At 57.9% G+C, this 16,740-nt stretch overlaps 1 protein-coding gene across 2 annotated transcripts in view; it reads left to right on the top strand.

Moving 5' to 3' along the window:
* Positions 1–2,444: 2,444 nt before the first annotated feature.
* Positions 2,445–16,740, top strand: part of PIK3R6 (phosphoinositide-3-kinase regulatory subunit 6) — a 36,429-nt gene continuing 22,133 nt past the window's right edge. The window contains exons 1-2 of one of the 2 annotated variants that reach the window (XM_082492226.1): positions 2,445–2,980; positions 16,190–16,300. In XM_082492226.1, the coding sequence (XP_082348352.1) occupies positions 16,288–16,300 (13 nt within the window). In that variant the 5' untranslated portion in view covers positions 2,445–2,980; positions 16,190–16,287. Of the gene's footprint in view, positions 2,981–11,184; positions 11,408–16,189; positions 16,301–16,740 lie in introns of those variants that run through there. The other variant, XM_082492225.1, reaches the window with a different exon arrangement.

Here is a 16,740-nt window from a genome sequence, read left to right as displayed (position 1 = left end):
CTAATGATTTCAGCTGCTAACTGGCAGCTCGTTACAGAAAACGTGAAGAATCAACCCCTTTCCTCCCCGTTACATGGGTTACCACAAGAGAATGTGACCTTACCCTCAGAGGAGGGCTGATGCTACCACTAGAGTCGGCGCGTACAGAAAAGGCAGGAGGGGAAGGTCTCCAGAAGGGCCCTTTAGCTAAATGAATTTTGGATTAGGATCCCAAAGGTGATGGCAATATGGGGGTGTGTGGGGTGTGTGTGCTACAGGAACCGTCCAAGGAAGCTCCCTGGCATCCTCCTTCCGCAGCTGTGCAGCGGGAGAGAGTCCAGTCAGGGGGAAGGTGAAGGTTTGGGACCTGCGGTGGCCAGCTGAGGAGTGAGGAGCAAAAATATCCAGCAGCGAGTGGGACATCCCAACCTTAAAAGATGCTTGTGAAGCATCACCAAAGCAAGAGTGCGCCCGACAAAGGGCAGCCATGTAGCCAATGCCGCCCTTTTCCCCTCCTATGCAACTGCGTGGGGCTCATACCCGCACTCGGGTCAGTGCATTGGCTTCACACTTACATTCCTCTGGCATTTGCATGGGAAACTATCTATATAGGCCCTTTGTAGGGACTTGGGGCTTTTCAGTCTGGAGAAAAGAAGGCTGAGGGGGGATCTCATCAATGCTTATAAATACTCCAAGGGACGGTGCCGGGGGGATGGGAACAGGCTTTGTTCAGTGGTGCCCAGTGACAGGGCAAGAGGGAACGGGCACAAACTTGACCATAGGAAGTTCCATCTCAACCTGAGGAGGGACTTCTCTCCTGTGGGGGCGGCAGAGCACTGGCACAGCTGCCCAGAGAGGGGGGGAGTCTCCCGCTCTGGAGCCATTGCAAACCCGCCTGGACGTGTCCTGTGCCACTGCTGGAGGTGCCCCTGCTCTGGTGGGGGGTGGGACTGGGGGAGCTCCAGAGGGCCCTTCCAGCCCTCACCAGTCTGGGATCCTGTGACCTGTGTGGTGGTTCCTGCCTGTGGCTGGAGCTCCGGCATGCTGGGTAACTCCCGCTGAGGAAGGACAGATGCCACATGGCATCAGAACTGATGGACGGGTACGGGACAATACACTATTAAACAGTGATGCCCAAACCTTAGCCTGGGCATGTTGAAGAAGCTAATTCCGATGCTAGCGGGGACACAGTTTTTGCAAACAGGATCCTGCATGTATATGGCACATCCGTGCTGCCCACGGGGCTGGTCTGAGGTCAGCCGGTGCCGCCGTGCTCTGCAGCGGTTCTGTACAGGGGCCAGGACACGTGCGTGCGTCCTTCATGAATGGGAGTGAATGTGAATGAAAACAAGACAGGGGAAACGAGGATGTTATCATCTGCTGTTGTTTCCCCGCAGCCTTCCTGCCCGCAGGACGGCTGCTCAGCCGCATGGGGCGGCGAGCGCGCCAGGGGAAGGGGATGCAGCTCAGCGCAGCCACTTGGCACCAGTGCAGCGAGTGGGAATTGAATGCAAGTAACGCTGACAGCCAGTTAACGCTGCCTCCTCCTGCCTTTCCCTCCCAGTCAGGAAGGAAGTAGGTTATTTTTAAATCTGGGGCCCAGGTATGTAACTATACCTAATGCTTTTTCTCATGTAAAAGAAGATGGGAAGTGATATGGTATCAGCTGCAGTTCCCACGCTCCCTCTATAAGTACTTTCTCCCCCCAACCCACTTACCCCAGAAAAGCTCAGCGCCTCAAGCCCTGCTCTGGACACCACTTTGGGGTGATGAGCTGACCTAGCGGGGCCCTGGCCGTAAGCGAGGATGGCACTGGCTGTGGCAGTCACCGGTTGGAGGGGTTGGCCAATGCTATTGCCCTTCCTGAGCGCTTTGCGCAGTGAAGCGCGGAACCGTGCACACGTGTCCCATCAGCTGGCTGCACTGCCGAGCCGGTGGGCTCATCCCAGCCCTGCACCCACATCCCATAGGGATGAATATTATCTCCTGATGTGGGCTGGGTCTGCCTCCCACGTGCCTGCCTGGGCTTATGCCAACGTGCAAACCGGTCTCAGCCCTAACTGAGTGTCAGGGCACTGCGAGACCCCAGCAGCCCTGAGCAGCCTCACCTGGGGCCCCGTTGGGGCTCACCCCGGGAGCTGCACTCCTGACGCGGAGTCACAAGCGGTGACAGCGTGACGCCCTGCTGAACACAGCCAGACCCGCTCCAACCAACGCCTCTGTCAACGCGATGTCAAACTTCTCCGCGAACGCGTTCCAGAAGGGGCCGGGCATCCCCTGCCCGCACTGCATCCCGGTGCTGGCAGCAGGCAGGGGCTGCCGGGGGCAGCTGCAGGGGCTGGCAGTGAGCGAAAGCAGATGCGCGTGAGATGCTCCGGGCGGGAGGCGCTGGCAGAGGCACAAAACTCGGCGCTTGGAACGGGGAGCTGGAAAAGTGTCTCCTTGGACAGACTCCTCCTTGTCTCTCGTAGCAACACTGTTTATTTCGAGGCACGGGGTGTGCAGCCTCCAGGCGCTCTCTCAGCCTCGGGGCAGCACCCCGGGAATTACCCTGGTGCGGGGCGCTCGGCGGCAAGGCAGCTCACCGCGTCTGTCCCGGGACGGGCTCATCCCAGAGCAGCCTGACCTGCGTGGCTGGTTTTGGGGGATTAGAGGCAGGGCACGGCTGAGCCCTCTTTCACCCGCTCCTGCACGTCCAGACATCACCGGGGCGAGCGCGACCTGCCTGGGGACAGCTTTCTCCTTGAGGGACTTCTCTATGAAAGAGGAAGTTGTCTTGAAATAACTCCGGCGCTTCCCTTTTCGCTCTGCAGACTTTGAAGTGTGCTGCAGAGCCCGGCAGCCGCCCCGCCACTCTCCCGGCACCCACCGACCTCCCCCACGGGCAGAGCGGACCCCACCATGACTCCGCCGGGACCCCGTTCTGCTCCCCGGCGCTGGATGGGACCTGGGGTGCACGCGTGACTCGCCGGGCTCTCCGGTGCCTGCCCTGAAGAAGCAGGTAGAGTCCTGGAGGGCGCGGTGGTCCTGGCTCTGTGCATGGGGAAACGCAGCGCTCATCCTCTCTCGTGTCTTCTCTCTGCTCCTTTGAGGGGGACCTGCTGCTCTGCTGGTCCCCAGTGCTGCGCTTTTACTGGGGGGTGCTTTCTGCCTGAGGGGTTGGCAGTGTGTGCGCGAGCGCCGCATCCCTGGGGATGAAAGACCCCTTGAAGGGGGTGGGTTTGGTTTCCTTCCTGGGGGCGAGTTAGGGGAGGGGGCACGGATGGTGCTGGAGAAGAAGAACGCGCTGCTTCTTGGCAGGAGGGGGATATTTGCGCAAGTTTCCCCGGCTGCGTCCCGCTGGCGAGTGGGATCCTGGTGGGAAGCACAGGGTTTGCCCAGGAGGAGCGCGGGGACTTTGCCACCTGCGCCCCTGCAGAAGGCGCGGGCACTTGGGGTGTCGTTAGCGCTCTGCCGCTCGTTGCGGGCCCCCGGCTGCTGTCTGCACACGCGTCCCCCGTGCACGCCCCGCAGTGGCTCCGCTGCTCAGCCCAGATGGGGTGAGCGCATTGCATCACTGCCTTGGGGCTGGTTTCGCCGCCGCCTCACGCTTATTCATTCCGCTCTGTGGGGAAACAACTCCCCGTCGCAAGGAACGCAGTCACCTGCCCACGGCCGCTCCCAGCCATCGCCGCTCTTGCCCCGGCATTGCCAGGGCTACCCCCGTTTCCAGCTCCTTGCCCCTTGGGCAGGCACTGCTCGCGCATCCAGCCCCTGGGGGGAGGCTGTGCTGGGGATTTTGCCGCAGGTCGGGGGTGGCACACGCTCCGGCACCGGCTTGTTTGTGCAGTCGTGTGGCTGCCCGGCTTCCCCTCCCCTTGGCCCGGGGCCGCATCTGTCCCCTGGGGACCCTGAGCGCCGCAGCAGTGACATGGCAATAAACAGTGATGGTGCTGGCAATAGCGAGGAGAGTGCAGCAGCCCCGTCCAGAAAGGAAACAAAAAGGGGAGTGTTTGGGGCCTGAGCTTCAAAAAACGTGTAGATGAGCCAGCTCTGCGCGACAGGCAGGTGTTAGTCCTCCTCCCCGCTATGTCCTGCTGAGTATTTTCCTCTGCATCCTCCGGCAGCATCCTCCGGCTGCACCAGAGGCACTGAGCCCGAGCCATCACACCATGACCGCTCACCTCCCTGGGACGCTCTCACCCTCCCATGGAAGCTCTTTGAGTGTCTGTGCAACTTAGCAGCGGTTTTTCTTTCTGTCTCTTGACAGAACGCAGAGGCAAATTCCTCCGGGCTGCAAGGATTGATTTATCACCTCTGAGTATTACACAAACTTTTAGGTGTGTACTTGTTTGGTACTTTGGTTGTGGAGTGAGTACGTGGCTCCCGAGGCTTTCTCAACCAGTTTCCCAGTTCCTCTGTGGACGGCCCAAATCCACGAGACATTAATTCAGCCTGGTGTTTCTACCCCAGAATAGCTTGGGGTTTGGTTCTTTTAGTCCTGTTTCCTAATAAGACAGAGCTATGAGACTTCCCTGTCTGTTGCCTGTCCGTCATTCTGGGATACCCCATATTCCTGGCTGGATGGCCCCAAATCAGGCACAGGAGAAGACTTCTTGGCACCGGGCACGATGGCCCAGGGCAGCTAGCAATGGTTTTACTGGAGTTTCCTGGCCGTTATGGGACAACGTGTTCAGGTTGTTGTATGAAAGAAACATTGCTTTCTTTTTTGCTACAAAAATAAAACTAACTCTTCTTCACGGAAGGGCTGTGGGGGAGGCAACTAGTCGCTGTTCCCCACTGCCAGGCACCAACTTGCACATCCCCATTGGAGCAGTCTCCATTTTCTGGTTTGTTTTCAGACGTTTTCCCTCTGGGAGTCCCGTGAACGCTGTCTCAGAGTAGTCTTCCTTGTGTTGGACATGGTCTCACTCCACCGGTGATGGGGACCTTGAAGTAAAACCCATCTCGTGGCCCCTTTGGCGAGCGTTGCCCTGTGTGCCGTTCCACTGGGATGTACTGAATTCCCATCTCCCCACCACCTTCTGGTACGCGGTGCGGGCACAGCTGCTGTCGTGACAGGGCCATAACGACCTTTAGTCAGTCACCTTCATATGGGTTTGCAGCCGCTGTTGGGATGCGGGCAGCAGCAGCTCCGGTCCCCAGCATCCCCTGTGTGCTCAGCCTTGGTGGGGGGTTGACAGAGGGGAGCTCTGATTTTCACAAGGAATGAGAGCTCCTCTGCTCCGAGTGTTTGGGAAAGAGCTGACCCAAGAGGACTCTCATTTTGGTTGTGTCCAGCCTTTCTAATGCTGACCACATGTCCTACCCAGGCTCTCGGGAGTCGCTTTCCCAGTTGCTTTCTTGCCTTTGTGAGCTTTGCTGGTGTTAATGGCTGTTCTGAAGGCAGATGCTGTGTTGGCTGAGTCACGTCTTTCTATTTTGAGGTGTGACACGCCTTGAAGACAGCACCGTCCGTCAAACGTGGTTTGGGCAGGAGCTCTCCAAGGGAGCTGCTGTTGTGAGTGATTGGTGCTGGGATGGGTTTTTGCTTGTGAGCCTCTAATCTGATTCTTCAGTCCAGACTGGTGTTACTGGAGGGTGTTCATGGTCCTACCGAAAGCAGTGGTTTCTGTTGTTGCCCGTACCATGTAATTAAATCTCGTTATTATATATTCGCCCCTTCCTTGCCATGCTGCTCCTCTTCATGCTCCGTGTTAGCCCTGTCAGCAGTTGTCACGTTGTTCGTTCCCCACTGCCAGAGCAATGCCAAGAGCACACCGCTAGCCGGGCCATCTGCTGACAGTGGGGAAGGTGCCACGCACAACGTGCTGGGGTCACTCTAGCTGTGGTCACCCTCCTCCTGTGACCTTCCAAGCCCATGGGCAATTGCTCTGTGCCTTCCCTGAGCCCCAGTGACCTCCCCTCCACTGCCAGGCAGATGTGGCCACCTGAGTGCGGCTTCCAGCAGAGGCTGGGTGAAAGCTCCTATGCTATGGACGAGAGGAAACGGGTCCAAGTTATGTCAGGCGAGGTTTAGATTGGGTATTAGGAAAAAAATTTTCACTGAAAGGGTTATCAAACATTGGAAGAGGCTGCCTAGGGAGGTGGGGGATTCACCATCCCTGGAGATGTTTAAAAAAAAGGGTAGATGTGGTACCTGGGGACATGGTTTAGAAGTGGTTTTGTCAGGGTAGGTTAACGGTTGGACTTGATGATCTTAAAGGTCCCTTCCAACATCAGCAATTCTGTGATTCTGTGATTCTATGGAGGGGAACAGCACTGTGTCCCTGCGCAGAGCTGGGCACTGAGACACCGACGTGTTGCCTGGGGAGAAAAGACCTGAGATATAAACAGCGTTGGGTTCACCACTGAGGCTTCTCGATACAGGTAGACCTGTGGTGGTCCCTTATGGTCTGATATCCAGATTGTGCCTGTGGTCAGGTGAGGCAGGTGGGTACCGGTGTGTGACCACCAGCCGCACTGCTGGAGCGCTGCAAGGAACAGCAACGCGGCATGGTGGCACCAGCTTGGCCGTGGTCATGAACTTCTCCCGCTTGAGCATAGCTCACTGCAGCCCGGTAGGAGATGCTCGCTCCGCAGCACGAGATGTTGAACGCACCCTGAAACCACTGTTTAAACCCTGAATTTCTTTGCGGGGGGAGGATTTGCCATCATCACAAAACTGCTTTCTCCCATCTGGTGACACAGCATGGCTGTAGAGTGAAGGGGCTGTACCTCCAGTGACCGTGCGGGTGAAGGTACCCTGCAAGGGAGGTATCGCTCGGGGAACGGGGCTGCGCCGTCCCACAGCCCCTTCCACCTCCCGAAGGCAGCCAGCTCCCTGCCCGGCCTCTCCCAGGCTGGCCGTATGCGGGAGCCTGAACTCTGCCCGCTTTTATTTCCCCCTCAGGTGGACAGCACTCGCCCGGGCTGTTTGCGCGAGCAAACCTGGCAACGGTTTTCAAAACGCACTTATTTTTTCCCTCGGATTGTTTTTTCCAAAGCCGACTCTGGGAATGGAAAGAGATGCTAAATCTAAAAAGCTGATGCTTCCGGAAAACTCGTTTCTGTCCTTAGAAAGAATGAAATGTGACGTTGGCGAGGAAGTCTCCAAAGAGTCGTTAGTGTCCAGGAAGCCACTCGATTTCCACGCCAGCTTTAGCAGAGGGCTTCGGGGTTTGGTCAAGCCTGATGGGCAGATGAACGTCCGCTGCAGAGCGAGCTGTGGAGGTGTTTCATTAGTGAAATGGCTGTAAGAGCCATTCTCGCCTTCTCCCTCCATGGGCAGGAGTCTCCTGGCGGGGACGTGCCTTGCCAGCGCAGGCAGCAGGCAAGCGGCGCAGCAAAGTGTTGCTGGAAGGCAGAGTCTGAGCTCGAGCTGCGTTTCCTTGGCAGTGAGAGCCTGAGGGAGAGCATCTGGTTTCATATCAGAGCTGTCTGAAACCACAGGCTCTGCCAGGTTTTGAGCTGAAACCGAAAATCAGTCCAGAAGGGGAGCTCCAGGCTGGTCCACAGCACGCATGGTCCCCCCCATCTCTTCTGCGGGTCTCCTCCGCCCCAGCAACATGTCCGAACGGGGCCAGAAATGAGGCAGGTGATCTTTAGGTGGGTTTTGAGTTTCATAAGGAAAGTTTTGCTCAGTTTTCATTTTAACTGAGACACCTTGTCCCGGGGCGGCTGACGCAAGGTGAGATGGAGCCAGACCCTGCCCTCGGCCTTCACCCTTGGCCATGGTGCAGGTTCTCAGGGGAGCCTGGAGCTGCTGCTGCCCGGGCAGAGGAGCTGCGTTTGTACTGCTTTCCTACCCGAGCTGTGCCGCTGGGATGGAGGACAGGACCAGGGCCGAAAATAGCAGCTGCTCCGCTGGCGGCCGGGCATGATTTAAGGGAAGGGTGCAGACAGCGCATCAAACCTGCCTCTGGTGGGCTCCCCGGGACGATTTGGCTGCAGCATCAATCTGTCCCTGTGGAAGCAATGACACCGGGTCCGGTGGAGCAATCTGCACGGCGTTTTCGGGAGCTGCCGGCTGCAGTTTTGAGCAGCCCAAGAGGACGCAATATCGAATACTCAGGTTGGCGTGGGGGAAACGGCACTTCAACTCACACGGTGAAGAAATCACCCCTTTTGGCTCATGTGTGACACTTGTGCTCCAGCCGCTCTCGCCGGAGCTGAAAGGAAACGCGGGCTGGGCAGCCGCCCCGCAGCTTTGTAACGTTAGACGAAGCCTCTGATGTGCTACTTTCATAACCGATCTCGCTCGAAGGCAACTGCCGGGAGAAGGGGGGAGGGCGGCGCGAGGGGGTGGCGAATTCTGGTCTGCTCCACAGGACATCTGTCACGTCATGACGAAACGCTGCGAGTCCCCGTGCTCGTGTGTCTCCCCTACGGCTGAGCGCTCGCCGCGTCTCCCTTCAGGACGCTCCGGCGCCGAACAGCTCGCTCACTCGCTGCTGCCGATGGTATTTGTACGATCCTTCCTTGCCCCGGGAGCGACCGGGGTGTCCGCTGCAGGAATGGGAAGAGTTGGGACTGGGGCGGTGGGATGGGGCAGAGGGGAGAGGAGGAGCACAGACAGGGGAACAGCTTTCCATGCTTCGTTCCTGTGCAGCACGCGGGGTTTTCTTTGCAAGCGTCTGCAGTCGAGCTGATAAACAACCACAGGAAACCTCAGACGTACCCGTGTAGTGAATTTGTAACTAAATACAGGGCTGCAGAAGGCATGGAGGGACTGCCTTTGGAGCGGGACTAAATATAACTCGGACAAGGCGAGCGTGTGAGCACCATGGGCTGTGTCACTGCCGTCCTCGGGAGAAGCGGGGAGGTGGGAGAGGGGACATCCCCAGGGGTGGCTGTGGTCAGCAGAGCTCCAGGTAAGGGCATGAGGGACCCAAGCCAGGGTGTGCTGGGCAGCGGAGGATGCCCGGGCGCGTTGCAGAGCTGGGGCAGGACGGTGTGTCTGAACTTCCCAAGGGAATCTGCCTGTTTGCTGCTAGCCCAGCTCCCACCGCCAAAGGGTTTGGGTTTGGGTTTTCTTTCACGGCTTCAGATATTTCTGCATCGCTCAGTCTGTGTCTCATGTGTCTCACCTAGTCTGGGGGTTTGGGTTTTTAGTGATTTCCACCAGCTTTCAATAATCTACGAGGCAGAGCAGCAGGTCTTTTGGGGAGGCTGTGCATCCCTATGTTGAATGTCTCCAGGGGACAGCCCGAGTCATTTCTCTCTGCTGAGTATGATGGGGTTGAGATGACTCATGTGGATGGACACATCTCCATCCTTCTGCTATGGGATTGTTCAATCTCACCCCAGCGTCCTCACACACTGAGGGCTTAAAAAGGACTGAGCTTCAAGTCCTGCTGTCGGTCGGAGCTAAGAGGGAAATACCCTTTTCTCGGGACAGGGATGTGCTTTCCTGCAGACCTGGGCTGTTCCTCCAGCGGGTGCACCAGGCTGTGGAGGCAATCCCATTGCTGTGCCACATGCCTGCTGGGCAGTTTGCCCGGCTGGGCTTTGTCGTAATGGTCAGCAGAATGGAACGGACGAGGGGGGAGCTGGGCTGCTGTGGGACGTGGCCCGGGTGGCCTCCTGGGCCTCAGCCCTGGTCTTGGTCAGGCTGGATTCCCCTGCAACTCGTAGAGGCTCTTGGGTGTTTGCTGGCAGTGTGTTGGCAGCACTTCTGAAAATCCCCCAGCTCTCTCGGTGGTGAGGCTGTGCGATGCCCTTCTCTGATCATCTCTGGGGGACGACATAGTGCTGATCCTGATCCAGGGTCCTTTGGGACTGCAGGTGATGTAGCCTGACACCTATAAGGGTGGCAGCCCATATTGTAATTAAAACAATCTAACAAGGGCTGATTGAGCATGGATTGTCCTCCATGGAGGACAAGAGCAGGCGATGCAGCCCAGTCTGCGTGCAGTAGGGACTGGTGACCCTACAGGCACCAATGACCTTCTGGCTGTACAACCTGCTGGTGCCCCCTCAGCCGTAGCTAGGACCCTCCAGACACATCCAAAAACCAAACAAAGTAATGTGTGATCTGCTGAAACCCGCCTCGTCACAGTGTCTTTGGTAGTCTGTCCTGCTAATGATCAACCCTCAGAGAAAGGAGAGGGCATCGGTGTGGTCTCCCCACCATGCCTCCCTGGCCGTAAGCACCGGGAAGGGGATGACTCTGGAGGAAGGTGACTATTGCCTTGTGCAGGACTGGGCCAGAGTGTGCCGCAAATGGGGAACCCCTGCTTAGGAGGAAGGCGGTTCAACGGGGTGAGCATGGGGGGGATGGAGAGGTGAGGAGGGAGGCAGATGACTGGAGGATCCCAGCCCCGGTGGCCTCACCTCTAAATGGGACTGCACTTCATCTTGTCTTAGCTCGGCCAATGTAGAGCAGCCATCGCAAACTGTTCCCCGCCTCCGGGTCCCCATTAACTGCCACCCTGCCGAGGAGGGACACTGAGGATGGGTTTACGGGGTGCTCAGCACCCGATGCTCATCCAGGTCCTGCTCACGCTGTCTCCAGTACGTGGTAGTTTGGAAAAGGAGGATGAGGCTGCAAAGCCCTTTACCCCATGGTCTTATCTGCCAGTTTGCAGGGTGAACTGTACTTTTAACACAAAGTTCTTCATTTTTAAGAATATAGCCAGATGGTTCCCATAACTACCTCAAACTCTTGGGAAAGGTGGCTTTTGAGTCACTAAGGCTTTTTCACTGACAACCTCATAGTTATTGAAAGCTGAAGGGAGGACTGTGACTTCCCTTCTCGCCCTTCCTTTTTAATTTTTTCCTGCAAATGAAATAAAATACAGCTGATGCCGTGGGTATTTTAAGAATTGCAGAGAGGAAGCAGGGATTTGCAGCTCTGCAAAGAAGTGGGATGAATGCAGAGAAGACTCTGGTCTTGCTGAGCTGGCAGACAGCAAAATAACCAGTTACGGGATGAAATGTGTCTCGTGTCTGCTGCAGGGAAGGGAAGAGATCCAAGGCGGGAGGCGGGGGATGGAAAGCAGAGGAGCCCTCACGGGTGCGGATCAGGGAACCGAGCGGCTTCTACCTCTCGCCGGCAGGTTTGCAGGGCTTGCTTTTACACCCCACACCGTCATATTTCCCCTCGTCTCGTCTGTCATCTCCCCACCGTCATGTGTGCTGGCTGGGCCCTGTGAGCCCTTCCTGTTCCTGGGTAGAAAGCTTGTGGTCACCGGTGTGCTCAGACACCGTCACGCTGAGCAGAAGCAAGCCCCGTCCACGTTGGGCAGCGCTGTGCGTGGGCTCCGGTGCGGATGCCGCAGGGATCGCCGCTTTGCCGTCGAGCTCCCACCTCGGCCGAGGAGCCGGTGCCCTTCGGCTGTGCCTGATCCCTCGCCGCCTCCTCCTCCTCCTCACAATGTGCGCGCTGGGATGGTCCTGTGCCCCGACGGGAGCGGTGATCCTGGGAGCTGGAAGGATGCAAGGGAAGGTGAGTGCAGGTTTGGGACAGGGTCCTCTGCTCCCACCTGCAGCGCGGGGCCAAGCTGTGGTGGGGGACCCCGTCCCCAGCCCTCAGGGGAGAGGGGCAGCCGTTCCCAGGCAAAAAGTCTGAGTCAGCCCACCAGGCAGTAGGACCAGCGCAGAGTACATCCCCAGAAATGGGGATGGTATCCCCCAACTTGCGCCGGGCATCAGTCGTTTTGGGAGAGACAAGGCAGGCAGAGGGGGCTGTCTGTAGCGGGGGGGTCTGATGTCTTTGTGCTCCCCTCCCTGCGGGGACCGCGCTGACACTTGCTGTCAGCAGCAAACCCTGTCCGCTGCTCTGGGATGTGGGGATGCGGCGCAGTTAACGCGGTGGGTCTGGTCCTAGAGGCTCTCCAGTGTCCCCTTGGCTGAGAGTGTCCCTGCGTGAGACACAGACCAGCAGTGCAAACCCGGGAGAGGGGACCCGGATCCCTGGATGAGGAAGGGAGGGGGGGGGGGGGGTGTGCAGTGCAGCTCAGACACGTCTCTCTGCCTGCCATCCCTACACAGCGCCTGAGCAAGCCGTGGGCACGGGGGGACCCCCGGCTGGCTCACAGCACGTGGTGGGTCAGGGCTCGGTGGGCACAAAGCACAGAGGTGCCTGTAACCGGGGTCTTCAGCCCCAGGGTCTGTCACCAGAAGGGGTGGCAATGGCGAAGGAGCCAGGAGGAAGGGACATGAAGAGGATGCGGGGACATCCCTCTCCGTCGTCTGCAGGGAAGGAGCAGTCCCACCATCACAGCATCATATCCCGGCGTGTCGCGTCTGGTCTCTCTGGGGATTTATGGCCGCTGTGTCCTGGGAACAGAGACGCACAGGGTGGGTGTCGGGGACTGATCCTGCCTCAGCAGACCCAGCAGCAGCCTGGCGCAGTGATAGGGATCCCCTTACATCCCAGGGCTCTGGGTGCCAGTGGGTGACATCTCCCACTGCTCTGGCACCAGTGGCGGGGTCTCCATGGTGTGCGCCTGCAGTTCCACACAGCCTCTGCTAAAACGTTTTTTCACCCAAATCAGCAGCTCTAAGTGTGTCATTGGAGCTTCAGATGGTTACTGTGTCCCTGCTTCTAGGGACATATGGCTTCTAGGTGGCGTTCAAGGAATACCTCCTGCCAGGTGATAGGCTTCATCCCTTGTGGTCAGCCTCTGCCCAGAGCAGCGTCACTGCTAGGACAGGGGCTGGCCATCTCCTTCCCAGGAGCGCGTAAGTTGGGTCTTTGCTCCCTGGCACCTTCCATTCAGCCACAGAGGTGCTGAGATCAGATCAGCTGCCATACATCAGCCCGGCTTCATTAATGTCACCCCATGAACCTCAGCTGGGGAGCAGCCTACGTCTCCACGGGTCAGGGAGACGTAAACGCTCTGTGCAAAGGCTGAATGTTGTCCTTGGTTACAGCACAGGCTCTTGCATCTTCAAAGCCTTCCTCGCCATGTTACTGGGTTTGGATTTGCGCCAGAGTGATTGCAGAGCCAGCTGCTGTCGGGAAAGTCCTGCTGAAGTACAGGAGGAAAGGGCAGGCAGCATCCCCGTCTGTCGCGGCCGGTTAGGACAACGTGGTCCTGCTGTCTGAACTGCTCCGGGACTGGGGCTGATGCTGTCCAGCTCTTCCCGTCCTCAGCCCTGCATCCCTCCTCCTCCTTTGGCAGCCCTGGTACCCTCACCCTCAGGGAGCAAAGCAGGCAGAAAACATCCCCAGTGAAAATGGGGCTCATTTAGGTCCCTGTGCTGGTTATGGCCAGGCCAAGTGAGAAGCGGTAGCTGGTGCCCGGCAGGAACCAGACTGACCCCAGTCTTCCTCACCAGCCTGTTGCTATGTACGTTCTTTCATACCTCTTCTCACAGAACATTTACCCGTCCTCCCGCAGATGGTGGGACTGGACTCTGAATATGCTGGGCACCAGTTTTTGGCATTTTATGTTGGATTTTCTCGCAAGACCCAAGCACTCGGAGCAGGCAGGTGGACTATGGATTGAAGCTCAGCTCCTCTTTGCCAACAGGGAGCAACACCAGCACTTTTTAAGCAGACAGGTGAACCGAGAACCAAAGTTTCTCAGGCAGGAGGAGCTCATGTCACTCTGTCCCTGTGGAGCCCTTTTCTAAACCGGGAAACCGAGCGCTGGCGAGCAGGTTCCACGTTTGGTCACCAGCTCCCCTCCCACGCACGGGCAGGTCGGATGCGGATGTGGAAAACCACCGACGCAATTAGCAGCGGGCTGTGTTTCGCTTCGGCAGGCGGTCTCTCTGAGCCCCGAGGCAGCCACCCCGGAGGAGCCCGGCATGTGGCCCCGGCTCCTCCGCTCAGCGCGGGCACCGTGGGTGTCCCACGGCATCGGGGACCATAGCGCTTTCCCCAGCAGGAAATATGATTTCGAGAACCATAGTGCCAATCAGCCGTGTAACGCTGCAGCGCGGGATTTGGTGCTTTTATGCGTGCAAGGGATTAGGAGAATCATTCACCTTCCTTCCATAGCCAGTGATTCGAGAGGGTGATCAGTAATTTCTGAGAGTAGGAGGATTAATTGGTGTTCTCCGTCTCTAGTCCAGATGTCGGCCCACCAGGAGACACGTCCCGTTTCTGCCTGTAGAACCGAAGCCCTGTTTGTCCACAGACGTACGGCTGACGCTCGGTGCAGGCTGTCAGCGCTGTAGTTAGCTATGGCCGGGTCATGAGAGCATCCTTCCCACGCTCACCGCTCTGCACCCAGGGTGCTGAGCATCTCCGGGGAGTCATCCGGTGCCCAGCCGGGGGCGGCAGCGTGGGTGCAAGGGGGGAGGCAGGTGGCTGCACCATAGGCAGGAACGACCCATGGGCAGCACCGTGACTCGCCCGCAGGCAGCAGCTCTGCCATCAGCATGGGGCGCGGAGCGGGAAAAGGTTTGCTGCCCTTAGTAGATACCCTCTGCCCTGCTACGCACCCCTGGTGCACCCCAGGGTGGTCGCTGCGGAGGAAAGGGCACGTCCATCATCACAGCTGTACCCCCGTGACACAGAGATGCGATTCCAAGGTTGGTACCAGGCATCCAGCTGAGCCGGAGGAGGGTTGGCATCTCCTCCCCACTGCCGCCCTGGACCCAGCTGCCTGCCAGCTGTGCAAGCAGAGGCAGGGGTGTTGCTGTAGTAAGCCCCTGGCCTGCAGGAGGACCCCTGTCCTCCTCTCCATTGTCCTCTCCATGGCCGGGAGCTGCCCCTGCGGCACTGCTGCTCGGCAGGGGGTGGAAATCCGCCGCGGTGGCTGGGCGCCAGGCCTCGGCATCCCGCCCCGGGGCCAGGAAGAAAGGCCACACGGGTCTGGGGTGGGTTTCGAAAACTTCACTCGCTGCAGGAAACCTTTAATGAGCTTCTGAAAGCTGCCAAGAGCAGTACGCTCTCGAGGCTCCAGTGGTGCGTGGCAGGGACGTTCCCGCACGTGTCTGGCCATCTCCCCACGCATCGCAGAGCTGCTGGGTTTGGTGACGGATATTTATGGATTTAGGACCTACCTGGGTAGAGTTAGGTCCTAAATCTGCAAATTAAATTGAGCGGATACTAAACAGAGCAGAGACATGAGCACAAGCATGGGCTGATGGCCCCACTGTGCTCGGAGGGATGCGGAGGACTGACGGGACTGAGTTGTTATTGCTGCCTGTGCTGGTTTGGGCACTGCTGGAGGCGGGGTCCTTCTTCTCAGCCACAAATGTGGGTGTTTCAGGGAAACCACAGAATTCACAGCTGTGGGCTGGGGATTTTTTCCCATCCTTAAAGGCGAGAAGAGAGGGAAAAACCCACAGGCTGGAAAAGCCTCCATCTAGAAATGCCGAAAGCGGCGTTGCAGCTCGCTCGGGCTGTAAATACGGGCAGCACAGTCCTGCGGTTGCTGCTGTGCCCATGGATGGGGAGACACAAGAGGATAACGCACTGGGGGAGACGCGGCCTCGCCATGAGCACTGGTGGGGCAGGACCACGAGGTGCTGGAGCTGGGGGCCGGCAGGGACCCCGTCATGGGGTGGATGGCTACAGCTGAGCATCTCAGCAGCGGTGTTTCTCACAGAAGATGCTGGCATCTCCTCTGCTCCCCCACGGCTGCCCCGTGCCGGCTCCCCAGCCTGCCTGTGGTCCTGTCACAGGCAAATCTCCCTTCCTTCCTCCTCAGCTCTGGGGATTATTATTTTTTTTTCCTCTTTCTTTGGAAAGAACAATGCTTGGGGGCGAGGGAAGCTGTCCGGCTCCAGGCTGGCTTCCCTCCGCAGTGTAACTGGCTCCCGAGCTTTCCTTGGGGTTTGTTTCTCCGGGATGCTGCATCAGGATTGCAGCGGTTCAGCACAGCAAGCAGAGAAATTTGGGCCCCTGTTTGTTTTTTTTTTTTTTTCTTTTTCTGGTTGGACTTTGCATTTTGGACTCAGCTTGACTTACCCTGAACATTTCTTCTTAAATCCTGGGGAGGAGAAGGTGCCCGATCCTGCCCTGCTTGGCGATGCTGATGCTCGTCCCTGGGGGCCTCCTTGCTGCGGGACGCTTTGGGGGGGCCAAGTGTTCAGACGGGTTCAGCTTTGAGCTGAAGCTTTCTCCAGCAAAACACAGCCCCTGAGATGCTGTGCTCACCCTAGGAAAAAGCCACCCAAGGAGGCTTTGCCTCCTTGTTGGACATCCCCCACCCCGGGATCCCATGCCCGCGGTGTCCCGGTGGCTTTTTGCTCCACCCCACAAGGTTCAGCCTGAACCTGATCTCCACCACCAGCCTGAGCTGAGCGTGCCCTAATTTTTTCACAGGCGAGACGCAGGACCCAAGGCCATGCCCATGTGGAGTGAGGAGCAGCTGCGCACTCACCCCATCACTGCCCGCCCCGTGCTGCACACTCGGCCCGGCCATGGAGAGCGCAGGTGGGTGATGCTGAGCCCCTCGGGGTGACGGAGCAGGGGGTCCCAGCCAAATTAACCCACCTCATCCATGTTCTCGTTCCTCAATTACCCTCCAATAAAATACTTGGATATCTAAGGAGGATGCATTGCCGCTGGGCAGACCTTGGTCTTCGCAAGGTGCCGGCAGACCACGCTGGGTAGGTGGGACATGAGGCATGAAGCAACTGAGGGGAGGCCACAAGATTTGCTGTAGAGGGGCACTTTGAAAGCCCCAGGTCTGGCAACCATTCACATTTGAATTTGAAAGCAGTTTTATTGTATAATTTTTATATCCATCTTTCCCCCCCCCCCCCCCATGTGTGTTTTATTTTCACGCTGTTTCACAAGGTGGTGTTGGTATCTCGGCACCCCAAGGTCAGGATATCAATGCTGAAACATGGTTTGTTTTTTTTTTTTCATTT

This window comes from Vanellus vanellus (assembly GCF_965231255.1).
Source record: "Vanellus vanellus genome assembly, chromosome: 17".
In the NCBI taxonomy this organism is placed as follows: Eukaryota; Metazoa; Chordata; class Aves; order Charadriiformes; family Charadriidae; genus Vanellus; species Vanellus vanellus.
Note: the sequence above shows the minus strand (reverse complement) of the source record. Positions and strands in the feature narration are given on the sequence as shown.